Genomic DNA, 13,653 nt, shown 5'->3' with positions numbered 1-13,653 from the left:
ATGATTATGTGTGTAGTAGGTTTCTACTGGCTGTAAGGTTTCTGCTCAGGTTTAGTCAATATGTATAAACACAAAACACTCTGAGGCTTGCATCAATGTTTTTTATGACTTTATAATTATGAAATCAACACAGAAAGAGTGTTGTTTTTTCCCCAGGTTTAATCATGCTCACAGATCTCAGATATAAACAATAAATGGTCTCAGTTGGATGCGGAATCACTCTATTCTGCTGCTGTAGCAATCAGAAGTGATTGATATATGTATATGTTTGATTCACTGAGTGAGTTTTAATAGCAGTACTTTCATGAAGTTTAGTTGATCAACTAAAAAGAGAACATTTAGCTGTTTTCTCCTTTATGGAGCTAAGAAAGGCAGAAATTGTAGTTCTCCTTTACCTGTGAAGGATCATACACTGCATGGATAAAAGTGACACAGGTGTATAAAGTTCATGCAGTCTGCCTTTACAAACACTGACGCTGAGTGAATTCAAGGATGATACTGTAATAGGATGCCTTTGTTACAGTGAGTCAGTTTGTGAGATTTCCAAGATATTCCACAATCAGCTGTAAGTGGTATTGTTACGGAGTGGAAGTGTTTAAAAACCACAGCAACTCAGCCAAGAAGTGCCAAACCACGTAACATTATAAAGTGAGGTTACCGCGTGCTGAGACATATAGTGTGTTTAAAACAAATTAAATAAATAAAAAAGACCCACTATCCGCAGAGCTGCTTGCCTCCTCTGACATTAACATCAGCACAAAAAACTGTGTGCCACACAGCATTTCCATTGGCCAACCTCCGCCTGTGAAATGTGTAGGTGGCCCAGTACTTTTGCCCATATAGCTTTTATAGTCTTTTTTCATTTCTTTGTCTGCGTGTTTTAAGAACAGTGTAAACTGGCCATGTTCGTCTGTGTATTTATGTATTGTTTATGCATTTATCTTAAAAAAAAAAAAGTCTTAATTATTTAAAAACACAAACAACCTTAAAGTCTAGGAGCTTATTGCACTCTCTTCCAACAAAGATGTGTCTTATATTCATACTTGAATGTATTGGTGAGTGTCATATAGTGCATTTCTAATACTAAGACTTGCCTGCATTTTTTTAACGTCTTTTAAAAATATCTCTAAATATCAAATAATCTATTGATTATCTTATCAGTGAATGAATTGTTTGCTTATCACTAACTTCCAGATTCAATACATGTATTGTTTTATCCAGTTAACTTTGATTTTAAGCTCAGTAAGAAATCCAGATGTTCATTCATTCATTCATTCATATCTGAGATGTTGAGACAAGTGACAGTTGACTGTTTATACCTACAAACTTATCAAAGTACTTATCAGCGTAATCTTCTACCAGTTAGCTGACTGATTAAATCACCTATTCAGCTCTGAGAAGTCATACTTTGGGGCGATGTGAGGTTATTTTCTTGCTTTTCTCTGTTACAGGTTGCTCAGTGCAGTTTGGGGCCTTCTGGAGTTTTGACAAGATACTGCGTCTCTCTCCTGGAAGCTATCGAAGGTCTCGGCCAGGCTGGCTCTGTGGAGCAAGATGTAGAGGTGGTTGTGCAGAGAGTTTACTCCATCCCCATTGCTGACTGCTCTCCTGTGTCCATCCTCAAACCAAGACTTCCCCTCAGGTCCTCTACAGCTCCTCCTGCAGAGAAAGGCAAAACAAGGTATTGTTGGGCGAGCTCATAATTGGGATCCCAGGGAGGCCTTTTGGTTTGTCACTTGAAGCCAGAAACAGCTGGGAAAAATGAATCGTATTTTATCTGCTGTGAGAGCTCTGCCCCAATTGAGATTATTCTTTTTGTTCAAATTTCATGCTAGTTTCTTTGCTCTCGGGCTTTGCATGCTTCTCCTCGGTGGCACGATGTGTCTCAGCGGTCGAGCTATTGTTCACAGCACAGCAGGCCCCACAAAGTGCTCACGCTGTCTCCAGCCATATGGCATTGCTTGACAAAGGACACAAACATTTCTAATTGAATCCAGCCCCTCTGTGAATGGTTCTGGCCAATTCTCAGGAAAGACAGCATGATGTTTTCAGAATCTCGTGCACCAGCAAGTCTGAGTTGAATTGTTGCCCGTTCGCACTCCTCTGGGTGGAGCAGCTTTGTAGCAGTTTTTTTTTCTTACCTTAATAAGGGGAAACCAAAGTGTTTTTCCTTCACATGTTAAAACATAATTCCTCTTGGTACTGCAGAAAATGTATGGTCATAAACAAATGAGGCAGATTTGTTTTTCCTTCATTTAATCAGCAAATAATTTAAGAATCTTTTTATTCATTTGTTGTTGTTTTTTTTAAGACAAAACATTAACTGTTACACCGTGTGTCGCCTGTCAGTCATTTATCTGCAGTCTTCAGAATCTGCTTATGGACTCTGCTGTTTCGGTAAAATAGCCTAGTATCCTCTAGCATTCATTGACCAAAAGAGTTGCACAGTATAACCCAGTTTGCCATGTTTCCCCCTAGAGAGGCGTTCAAGCAACAACCTGATCAGATACCTGCACCACTTTTTCTGGCTTTTTTCCACCAGAAAGGTGCAGGGATTCCTCTTCCGACTGGGGATTTTTCACCAGGAAATCTATGTCCTATTATGTTGGAACCACTGCACCCAAGAAATGTAATTACACATTTGGTCGATGCTGCCCACGACTGTTGTGATGGGCCTCATTAGTATCATTGACTCCTCTTGTCCTGTATATTTCAGGTTCCTCTTTAAACACAGTTTTTAAATTCATCAGTGACAGAATAACAATCATGGCCTTAATAATAAGGGATCATAATTATAGCATCAATTTTCCCATAATGCACAAGCGTCAATTCTGGCAAAGATGTTGGCAAATTGTGCGTGTTATGCCATAGGCTCTATAACGATTCCTCCCTGTCTAAATCAGGCCTGAGTCTGAATGTGATCCCTTTAGTCACAAGCTCATGGCTGTGGGTAAGAGTAAGCCTCTGGATAGACTTTCTTTCATCACAATGACAGACTAGTACAACTGTAATCCAGCTGCCAAGCTCCAGGTCCTGTCTGCCCTCAGTGATAAATAAGACTGTGAGCCCTAAAACTAACAGAAAAATAAATAAATAATGCACCTAATTGGCTCAGGTGAGGAATTTCTTCTCCCTTGTAATTCACTCCCATCCTACCTGAAAATGCATATAGCTGTCCTTACTTTTTTTGTTTTGTTTTTTTGTAGGTATTATTATTTAAATCATTGTGAAACTGTTTCTCTGGCAGATATTTGCTATTTTTAGTCATTGTAATACTACAGAAGGGCTGTATGTGGATCGTAAGGGCCCAGAACTTACAGTTTGTTCACATGTTTTTGTATTTCCACTTCTGAGTTGTTATGTGGTCTGTGAAAACGATGGGAAACTGACAACCGTGTGGTCTTCTACTGTGAAGTGTATCTGAAAGGCGGTTTGCCCTCCTGGGCTCTGCAGAGTCACCCACCTATGACATTGTAGACAACTGTTTTATATAATAAAAGCCACCTAACTAGACTGCTTTTAATTTGAAAAGGCCGTATTGAGTTTGAACTGTAATATACCAAGGGCACTTGTTGATGAAGTTCCAGCTTTGTGTTCTTGTGTTCAGTGTAATCATTAGCCTTTTCTAACCCTAATCAAATAGTTTGATTGTCTAAACTCAAAGAAAGAATTTTGAAAAAAAAAAAGCAACTGAAGTGTTAAAGTAATTCCAAAGAAAGTATAAAAACGATGTGTGGGAAGTGAGCTGCGGTCTCTGGTATGAGAGGAGTAATTACTTACGTCACCCCGACTAGGCTCCAAATATATGGACATATTTTGTCCTTTTAGACCTGGAACAGCATCACTTTGTGTAGCTGGATGTGAATGATTAGCTATGACACCAACAATAAAATAGTAAATGAAGAAAGGAAGAAATCAAGTTCCAGGAACATAAATCTGATTACTTTTCGTAGGTATTTCATGGTCTGCCTTGAGACTTTCTACATGTTTATGATCCTCTGACAGTATGGATCATGTTTCCGTAGACTGAGTCATTGGCTCATTAAAGTTTATTTGCTGTAAACAGGATTATGGGAGCATAATACTTGTCCACTAAGGATGGAAAGTAGCTTTTCTTTCCCGTTTGATTCTGATTAATGCACCAAATCGTTCGCTTCCACTTTGCTGAGCATCACCAGTAAGTCATGTGAGCGAGGTACAGGTCTCTCCTTCAGCCATGACCAAGTGGTAGCTGCTCAGTCTCACGTCTACTAGCGTTTCTTTGTAGACGTGTTTGAAGCCACCCATAAAATTTAAAACAAAAATCCTTCAAGCTTTGTTTTTGTTTCCAACAATGCCTGAGGTAAATATTTGTCTCCTCAGTTACCAAAGGTCCTACTTTGTATGTAGCGCTGCATACGAGTGCGGCAGCAAATGACGCAGATGAGAGTGCCGAGACTGAACCAAAACAGTGAAGTTGCAATGAAATGAAACATGCTCGAATGCTCAGCAGAGCTGTGGTTTACTACCAGGGATGAGTAATGAATCTGTGGATTTGCCACACATAAAATGCAGGTTTGTTTCCACTTCAGATACAAGAAAATCTGTTTTTTGTTGTTTCATACATGCTAAATTATCAAAAATCCTCCAGTCTTACTGAAATGACTTGTTCGTGTGGTCTTGTAGTAGTTAACAAATCAGTAAGTGCTACATTTGAAGCAAATCCAGTAAGTATGACCTTCAGTTGCCTTGGCCTTCCCCAGGCGTGTTGTTTTTGTCCTTTTGCTGAGTAATAAAAGCAGCGGTTTCTCCAAGCAGAGGGACCCGAGGGACCATCGGCGGTAAGGGGAGGAGAACCCCGGTCAGCTGACAGGCTACATGAGCTGCGGTTGTAACATGACACTCCTGCCATGCTGCTTCTGTGGCTGGTAAACAAATGAGCTGCCCTCTGACCGGAAACACTCTTACCCTTTCCTCAGTTTCTCTCTGGCTCGACAAGATTCAGCAGCCTCGGGTTTGTAGTGAAAGGATGAAGGTGGGGCTGAGGTTAGCAGTCGATCACGAGGGTTCAAGTTTAGAATATCAGGATGACTCAGCCGCCTTTATTGTGACAGATGTGAACATGGTACACAAAGTTTATTTTGTTTTCCAGCCGTTCCTGAATTTAATTTATTGTTATTATTACTATTTATTTATTTATTTTTGATAACATGGGCAAGCTTTGCATCACTTTGATCACTTGTATGTCTTTTTATGAGAGTCTTTGCTTTGCATTGCTGCTCAGAAGTAACATCATGTGCTACAATCTGTTGCTTGTGTTATTTTTTTCAGAATACATGGCTGCTTTGCGGAGAGCGGTGTAGTTTACTTCGCAGCCCACTGGGCTCATTCTGTGTAAACACGAGGACAGTTTGTACCTCTCATGTTGTGTCCCTGGCCTCTATGACTCACTCGCCTGGTCAGCGCTCTTATTTGATCCTTTTGTTGCTTAGCCACTGTGTGTGTTAAAACACGAGGGAGACGGGCCAGTATGATATTTATGCCTGAAGAAGATGTTAAGTTCCCGTAAATTTGGGATGGAATAAACAAGGAGATTAACTGTTTGCAGGAAGTGGAGAGAGACTGGTTGTTTTTTCTTTTTTTCCTTCTTTTTTTCTTCGTTGAGCAGGAACACAATGTGCTGCAGGGATCCTGTTACAAACGTGTTTATCACTCTGCCTGCAGTGATTGGTGGGCAGCACATAGGAAGGAATCCCGCCTGTCCGCCCCCCGCCAATGAGGCCTCTCTGCTGTATTCTTAATGTGTGGGACTTTAACTTGGTGTTTTTCCAAGTAATGTGAATGTGCGCTGGCTTCCATGCGTTCGCAGTGTGACTGAAAGAGTTCATATGTGTGTAAGCACAGACCCAGTGGATCGCACTTCCTGGAAGAAAACCTGAGTTGCTGAGAATTCTGTGATCGCTCACAAAAACAAATTCCTGAAAATGGCCTGTAACTAAAACTGGCCAGTGACTGAGGATATTTTTTTCTTCTTTTTTTTTGTGGGAGTGAGGGGAGTGAGGAAGTAGGTCTTTGAACAGCTAAAAGGGCTGACAGAGGGGGGAGGTAGTTGTTTATGACAAGCCAGCACCACAACAAGTCCCGTCACCCATTTCTCTCCAGTCTGTCAGGTGTCCTATCAAGTTTCATGCTTCAAGACTGAACATGCTCTACGAAAAGTAAAAGTGTATTTACACCAAGCAAGACTCTACCAGCTGTATTTATATTTTAGGAAAGGTCAGATGTTGATTTGTTGACAATGTCGGGCTTGTTTTGATAAAATGCAGCTTTTTTTAATCACCCATGCTTTGTGCTGTTAGTAACTGTGGTTTTAAATGATAAATTTGTTTCTTTTATTTAAATGAAAATACTAAATACTTTGTGCTATAGACCTCCAAAGCTATTAGTGAGTGCATAAGAATCACAACAAGCTGTGATTTACATTTCTAATGTCTGATGTTCTATTGAGTATTTATCAGTAGCAAATATGCTGTAATAAATACTTAATAGAACATTAGAAATGTGTATTAACGAACTAAAAGATTTTCAATGTGAACTTTATTTACTCCTGGTTTAGAAAAACTGCAATTTATGTCCTTTAAGAAAATAATCGTTTGGATCAGTGAAATATGAACACCAGGCTTGGTCAGGTCTGGACAAACAGAAAAGCATTGTTACTTTTGCACTTGTTCATGGGGTTTGTCAACCAACAAACAAACATGCAAAAAAATACAGCCAGCCTGTTTTCTCAAGATATTAAAAACGTTTAAAGTTGAGCCAGTTGTATTACTAACATATGTAAATGATATAATCAAGCAAACCATTTAATAGTTATTAGAGAACGAATTCCCAAGTGCTAATGATATGTTTAACAGTCAAGTTTTTGTTTTATCATAAAAAATACTTCATCCTGTATTTAAGCAAATGACTGATAAGTCGTCCATTTATCTAAAATACCTCGCAGTTTGTGGATTCACATACTCGAATGAGAAGATTTGCTGCTTTGCTCTGTTTTCTATAACTCTGATTCGAGGTTTAGTTATTGGTTGATCAAAATACACAATATGTTAGGGGCATACGAGGCCACCTACACATTACACCTACAGGAGCTGCTTTGCCATGGAAATCCATGCCACAAAGCCCCTAGTGCGAACTTAATGCTGATGTTATTGAGTCAATAACTTTTACCTCCTTTATCACATGCTGACCGACTTCTGTTAGTCAGCACTGGAGAGCCTTCTGCCCTACTGCTGTATGGTGTGGTTCACCGAGAGGACCTGCAACAGGTGGTGAGGAAGGCAGAAAGTGTTATCAGTGGAACTCTACACTCCTTTGGTAATAGTCACACTAGGCCACTGCGAGGGAAAGCCATTTGTATCCTAATGGATCACACCCACTAAAGACATCACCTATTCTTCCCGTCGCCCTCTGGGACCAGATTCTGAACAATGAAGTCCAAAACCAACAAAGTAACAGTTTTTTTTTTCCCATTAGCAGTAAGAAGCATAGCCCCTTTTCCTCTCTGATGGTGTTTTCTAACCTATAGTTCATTTTCTTTGGTTAGTTATTTTTTCCCCGTGGTTTGGTTTGTTTTCACACAGAGAAAAATCCCAGCGAACCAAAATGTGTTTCTACAAACTACATGAGAATGTTCAGTCCACTTATTGGCCAGATGTGTCTGGGGTGGGAGCATCAAAAGTAAATACAGCAAGAAGGTGCTGTGTTCTGGGCTACTGGAGAATTTACTTTTATTTTACTGCTAGCTGCTTGCCCGTACAGACCTTGCCACATTTATAGTACCTTGCCACATCCCGGAATATAAAGCATAGGTGTCTACGGGAAGGTTATTCGGTCAAACTTGCAACCAATTGGTAGTTGATTTGGATAGAGGTCGGGTCCTGTTCACTTCATAATTGAATCACTCTGGAGTTAATTTGGAACCACATCAAGACCACTTCCTCCAAAGTTGTTTCGGTGCAGTTGTTTTGGTCTGTACCAGAGTACAATCACTGCACTGTGTTCAATCTGCACAAACAAAGTGCATCAAGGGTATGATTTAAACTGACTGAACACCAGAGGTGTGAAAACACCCGAAGACTGGTGTAAGATCTGGAAGTTCAGTTTTAAACATGCTACCCTCAGATCTTGCAGTGTCACATCCAACTACACCCCAAAGGGTCATAGTATCATTGCGCATGTCAGAGGTGAAGTTGCTCAGTAGGACAATGGAGTGACCAGAGATTGGGAAGGTATAGGTCTACAGAACGGGTGGCCCCTGTGACCCGACCACCAGACACTCTCGTGCACGCCTCTGTCCTGGGCCTGGCTCCTGGATTGGGCAAGGTACCACGATCCATTGTTTTGTTTCTTTTAACTCCATAAAAATCACCTTGCCCGCCTATTAACTTAAAACAAATAGGCATTTGGAGATCCTACCAGGTTGACCCCAGCAACATACCTCATAGGATTACTAGGACACATAAAATGCTTTGCTATAGTGGGGATTCATGTGGGAGTCTGTGCTATTTTATGCACTTTGTAACTCTGCTCTGTGACTTTCTGTGGTGTAACACTTTGTGGCTGACTTGCCTAAATGCTTCTACTTCAGAATTTGAAAAGGTGCAAATGGTTGCACTTTACAGTAATATAAGTTCTAGCTGAGGGTGGAGTATCTAGGGGGGAAGACATATCACAAACAGACTTGCTGCAATGGCAGCATCCTATTGCAGAACTACACTCAAATTTAGAGAGCTCTTTAAAACGATCAATTTTTCTACAAATGTTTGTAAAGGCAGACTGCATGGCTACGTGCTGGATTTGTTACATCGGTGGCAATAGGACTGAAAACAAGGTTCAGACAAGGTGTGGCTGTATATTTAAAAAAAACAAAAGAAAACTGGTTAATCAAGTTATAGTGTTAGTAGTAGTCCATGCTTCCTCCAGCTGTAGTCAATATAGATATATATATATATAAATGTGTTTTTAAACATTACTGTGTTTTGGAAGAATTTTAAAGTTTTGTCTTTGACTTGCTGGCTGTTCCTTTCTCTGATAAACATCATGTATAAAATGAGCAGGGGTTCATTTACTGTGCTATACAGGCTGAACTTCTGCACTCATGTTTACAGCTTTGTAAGCGAAAAAAAAAAAACCCCCAGAGAGGGCAGCATTTGTCTCGGTCTGGTGTGTCAAAAATAACTTGTTAATTTAACAAAGTGTTGTATATGTCTGATTTGGGATTTTAGATTAAGCAAACAACTGAAAATAATCTTGGTTAAATCTTTGGCTTATACCACCGAGAGTCATGTCTGGAATGATATTTAGATATCTATTTCCAGGTCCTTCAAAACAAACACAGACAGAACCCAAGTATAGCAACAGAAAACATTCGTAGGCCCAATCAGTCGGTTAAAAACAGTCTCAAAACTTTCCTCTGTCTGTTGTATGCACATGCATCCACATGCATTATGGACAGTCCTCCCTTTTCCCTTGTTTTTCTTCCTCCTCCTCCTCCTTCTCTTCTTCTCTGGCTGTTGCTTGTCTAACCAGGGAATATAAACTCTCCTGTTTACTCTCAGGGCTGGTACAGGGCTGTGTCTGGGCTTGACTGGGAGAGATAGTGGAGCCTGTAGCAGTTCAAGCTCTTCGCTAAATGGGAGCAGCAGAGTGCAGGCATACACAGCAGTTCACTGCCTCATAACTTTGTATGCCAAAGGTCTTCTGTGTCAGCGGCAACCTGTCAAACCAGCCACCAGCATTAACAGTCATAAATCTCAGGACTAATCCTGAACTACATGGGTGTAAATAAAAATGTATTTCTTTTAAAGGGAATAAGAAAATATGTTACACTAATATTTTCAACACAAACACTTGTGCTAAACCATTTATTTTGACATTATTTATTGATCAGTTAATTTGCATTTACAATCAACCCATGTAACAAGCCAGTAGTTGCTGCTGAGTTTGATTAAAGTAATCCTGTTGTTAGAGAATAACAAACCCTGACAAGTATTTGGTGGAAAATGCTTGTAATTATCTGCTTCTTTTGAAAAATCCATCTATATAACGTGTAAACATACATTTAAAGGATATTGCGTGAAGTTTTGAGGTGCAAAATAGCAACGCTGTTTAAATGGTTCTGGTTTTGTGTGTACTGTTCACCTTTTAAAGACACATGTTAAATATAAATCTTAAATATATCTGGAGTTTGGAAGGTGGTAAATGGTGTCCCAAAAAAACACACCAACATGCTGTGGAAAGCAGTTTAAATAAACTGCTTCTAGCATATATATCATGGCCATATAGTCTGTTTATAAATATTTGGGTCTGTTCACGCTAAATGCAAATGAACTAAACTATGGTTACATTTAAAAGTCTGCAGAGATGCAAATTCATGCCAGTTATGTGTGATAAAATTTGTCAACTAGGCAGAAAAATTTGCTTCATGCTGGTCCCGAAGGCCTGTCAGTGATTCTCTTGATATTAACAAAAGTTAGAAATGGAGGACAAACCTATTGTAGGCATCTGTGGCCAGCTAGAGGTGAACGACTGAACCTTACGTTAATGCAGAGAGTCCTGAAAGAAAAGTGACTTCTTAGGAGGTCCTGAAAAAATACCGTCATTTGATTCAAGCTGTCAGGTATACTTCACTTCATCCTCTGAGGGTGTTATGACAAATATTTATAGTTTTCTATAAATCTCTGACCACCGACAAGAGTCAAATGCACTTATCCTCCTTATACCACATTGTTTATGTATCTGTTACAATACGTATCCAGTTTCAAATGAAAAAGTGAGGTCAGCATTTAAGAAATAAGCCCTGTAAGCCCAAAGCTTAGGCTCCAGACTGCTCTGTTTTTTCTCCTCTTGGCTAAGTCACCTAGGTCAGACATCACCTAAATGTTCACCTCAGGGACACAACTCTGTTACCACTCCCCTACAGTTCAAACCTTCTGTCTGTGGTGGTCAACCAATCAGAAGAAAGCAGGGTTAAGGGGAGAGAAGCAAGAACGGCTTGTTTAAGATAGAAAATGAACCTTAGATTTCTTTTTACTCTATTCAGTCAAAAAAGGAGTCTGAAATAAGCATAGCACTTACAAGGAATAATTATTATAATTAAATACGTATCTTCAAGGTTATAGAAGGAGAGTCACAACTTTAAAAAAAAAGTGATTTACTTAATATGTTAATAGTTAATCACTTAACTTTTCCCAGGTTGTGTGTGCTCGTCCAGGACAGCTACGGGATGTTCAGTGTGGTCCAGCTGCAACTCCTGCCCTGTGAGGATGACCTCAGCCGGTACTGCCAGATGTGGCAGGGGAAGACCTGCATGCTGAGAGGCATTAAAGTGGTACAGCGGGTCACACGAGAAAGGTGAGACCCATATCTTCCGCTTCTCTTTGTGATATTGTAATATTATACAGTTCTAATCGCATAATCACCCTGCATTAAGAACTATGTAATCCAGAGTCCCCCTTCCCCTTTCTTCGCCCTCACCACCTGTGCTGTCATTTGGTTTTAACAGGATACACAATAATAGCGCATTAAAAAAGAGCACAAACACACGCACACACAAAGTCCTCTTTGCCTTTTTATCTACATTTCAGTTCCCAGAAATTGGGGGAAGTTCGTGCTATGACTGATACCAATCTTGCTTCACAGGTTATCTTCTCAGTCTTTAGCCATCAGGGACAAACTGCCCTGGGTGGATGCTTGTGATAGACAAGTCCTTTTAAGAAGTGTTTGTAAAGTAGCCTGGGGACCATGTGTGCTGTGCTCAGTGACTCTCCAGTATGCTTATCTTTGAATGTCCTGATTTTTAAAAGCATTAACAACCACATTTACAATACAGTGAGAACTGGCAGTGCTATGGCTTTGAACAAGATTATGTTGTTCTGCCAGCAGTGTGACTGTGTTTACATGTAAAGTGATACTGAGGTGCATACTCGCTTTTCCTCGTGAGTTCCATAGTCAAGATCCCAGATTAGTAGCAGTTAGAAGAACTGACATGGGTGCATTTAGACACCGACTGAGGGTATGTTTACATCCTTGGTATTTTCAGTGCCATCGCAGCCTATAATTTCCCCAGAGGGTGTCTGTGGCGAGACTCTGATGGATGGGCTATCTTCAGAGGTGCACATTGACCATCTTATTAGCTCAAGTGGCAAAACACGTGAGGTTGAGTTAAATCAGGCATGTGTTTCTGAGAAATTGTGACTACTGGACTTCTAAGCATATCCTAGAAATCATACCGTATTATGTGTTCCCTTATTATTTTTGTCATTTGTTGCAATGGTAGCTGCTCATATTAATCGTGGTCAGAGTATGTACGAGTAAATGAGGTGGATCAGACTCAGCTTCAGACAGTTTGTTTAACTCTTTGCTCTGTGTGATGTCAGTAAGGGTGGATATGCCTAATATGGTCTTCTCAGGAACACAGCTCTGCAGCCCCACCCACCTGCTGTTCAAACCTTCTGTTTGCGAGGAACAGGCTTAAGCAGTTAGCTTAAAAACACTATCTGAAACAGCATGTTTCAGATAGTGAATGACCTGAAGGTCTCCCCAAGACCCAGCATGAGATGAATAGGGATTGTTTTGGACTATGAATCATGGAGTGATACTCTTAGTCTTTATATCCCCTAAAAAGGAATTTACAGTCTCTCACAACAAGACGTGCTCTCCACCCATGTCTGTTCATAGTGTGTCTTAAAGATGTGAAACGTTGAAGTGGGATAGATTTGTACACCCAGAACCAAAAACCTAACATTCAGACAGACCATAAATCCACATTAAAGCAAACTAATTAACACCTCTGAGATAACAAGACTGCAAGAAGTCACTGCTGCTGATAAATAGAGAACAATTTTTTTGTATTTGTATTTGAACATCAACTCATGCTCACTTGGTTGTAGTTACTTCATAGTGTCATACACCAGTTATATGGCAGATCTTGGTTTGATCTTTTTTTGGCCAAACCAGAAATATCTGAAATTGTTGGAGATCAGTTAAATCTGCTGCTCGCGTTTCAGCTAGCAAACATATTGCTGTCTTGCCAGTTGTTCCATGAGAAGTTTAACACAACTCTCGTGTCTGTACATTAAATATCAGGCTACATGTAGCAGGGCTGTATGTCAACATAACGACACTTGTTTTAGGTGTCTTTTAGTTGTTTTAGGCTATCAGATTTCCTCCTGTCTTTATCGTAGCCCGAGCTAACTTGATGTTATTTTAGAGACAGATATGTGAGTGTCAATAAGCCCTTCTCACCGAACAATGGTTGAACTATTCTGTTACAGTATCAGCCTGGCATGTGAGCCGTATGGGTTGTCATTAAGGAAATGATTGATTGATCGTGGGTTTTGGGTTTTTTTTTGGAGATTTGCCAACAAAATCAAATAGAAAATGTGTAATGATTAGTCATCACCCACTAACAAAAGAGATTTAAGTATCACTAACAACAGACTGCGGTGGCCATTGCCACTCGTTGCATTCAGATGCGTGTGCTTAACTTTTGTTAAACTAAGTATTCAAAGGCAGCATTAAAATCACCTCGTCCTGAATGAGACCTGTTAGCTTGTCATTACTCATCCTTGAGCAGTCCTCACTGGACTCGACTGGGCTGCAGAACCAGTTCCA

The 13,653-nt window shown here is 40.1% G+C and overlaps 1 protein-coding gene and 1 long non-coding RNA gene across 2 annotated transcripts in view; one reads left to right on the top strand and one right to left on the bottom strand.

Annotated features, from left to right (window-relative positions):
- The window catches only part of spidr (scaffold protein involved in DNA repair), a 42,396-nt gene that overhangs the window by 17,706 nt on the left and 11,037 nt on the right, over positions 1-13,653 (top strand). The window contains exons 10-11 of the mRNA XM_087831366.1: positions 1,452-1,681; positions 11,233-11,391. Coding sequence (XP_087687492.1) covers positions 1,452-1,681; positions 11,233-11,391 — 389 coding nt within the window. The remainder of the gene's footprint in view (positions 1-1,451; positions 1,682-11,232; positions 11,392-13,653) is intronic.
- Positions 947-11,447, bottom strand: LOC148097738 (uncharacterized). The gene is made up of 2 exons (XR_015716752.1): positions 11,224-11,447; positions 947-1,659 (listed from the first exon to the last, which is right to left on the bottom strand). It is a non-coding gene; the product is annotated as an uncharacterized LOC148097738 (long non-coding RNA).

The sequence above is a fragment of the Neolamprologus brichardi genome, chromosome 18 (genome assembly GCF_056152115.1).
Source record: "Neolamprologus brichardi isolate AB-2024 chromosome 18, ASM5615211v1, whole genome shotgun sequence".
NCBI lineage: Eukaryota > Metazoa > Chordata > Actinopteri > Cichliformes > Cichlidae > Neolamprologus > Neolamprologus brichardi.
The sequence above is the reverse complement of the archived record's forward strand: the minus strand, read 5'-3'. Positions and strand labels throughout refer to the sequence as shown.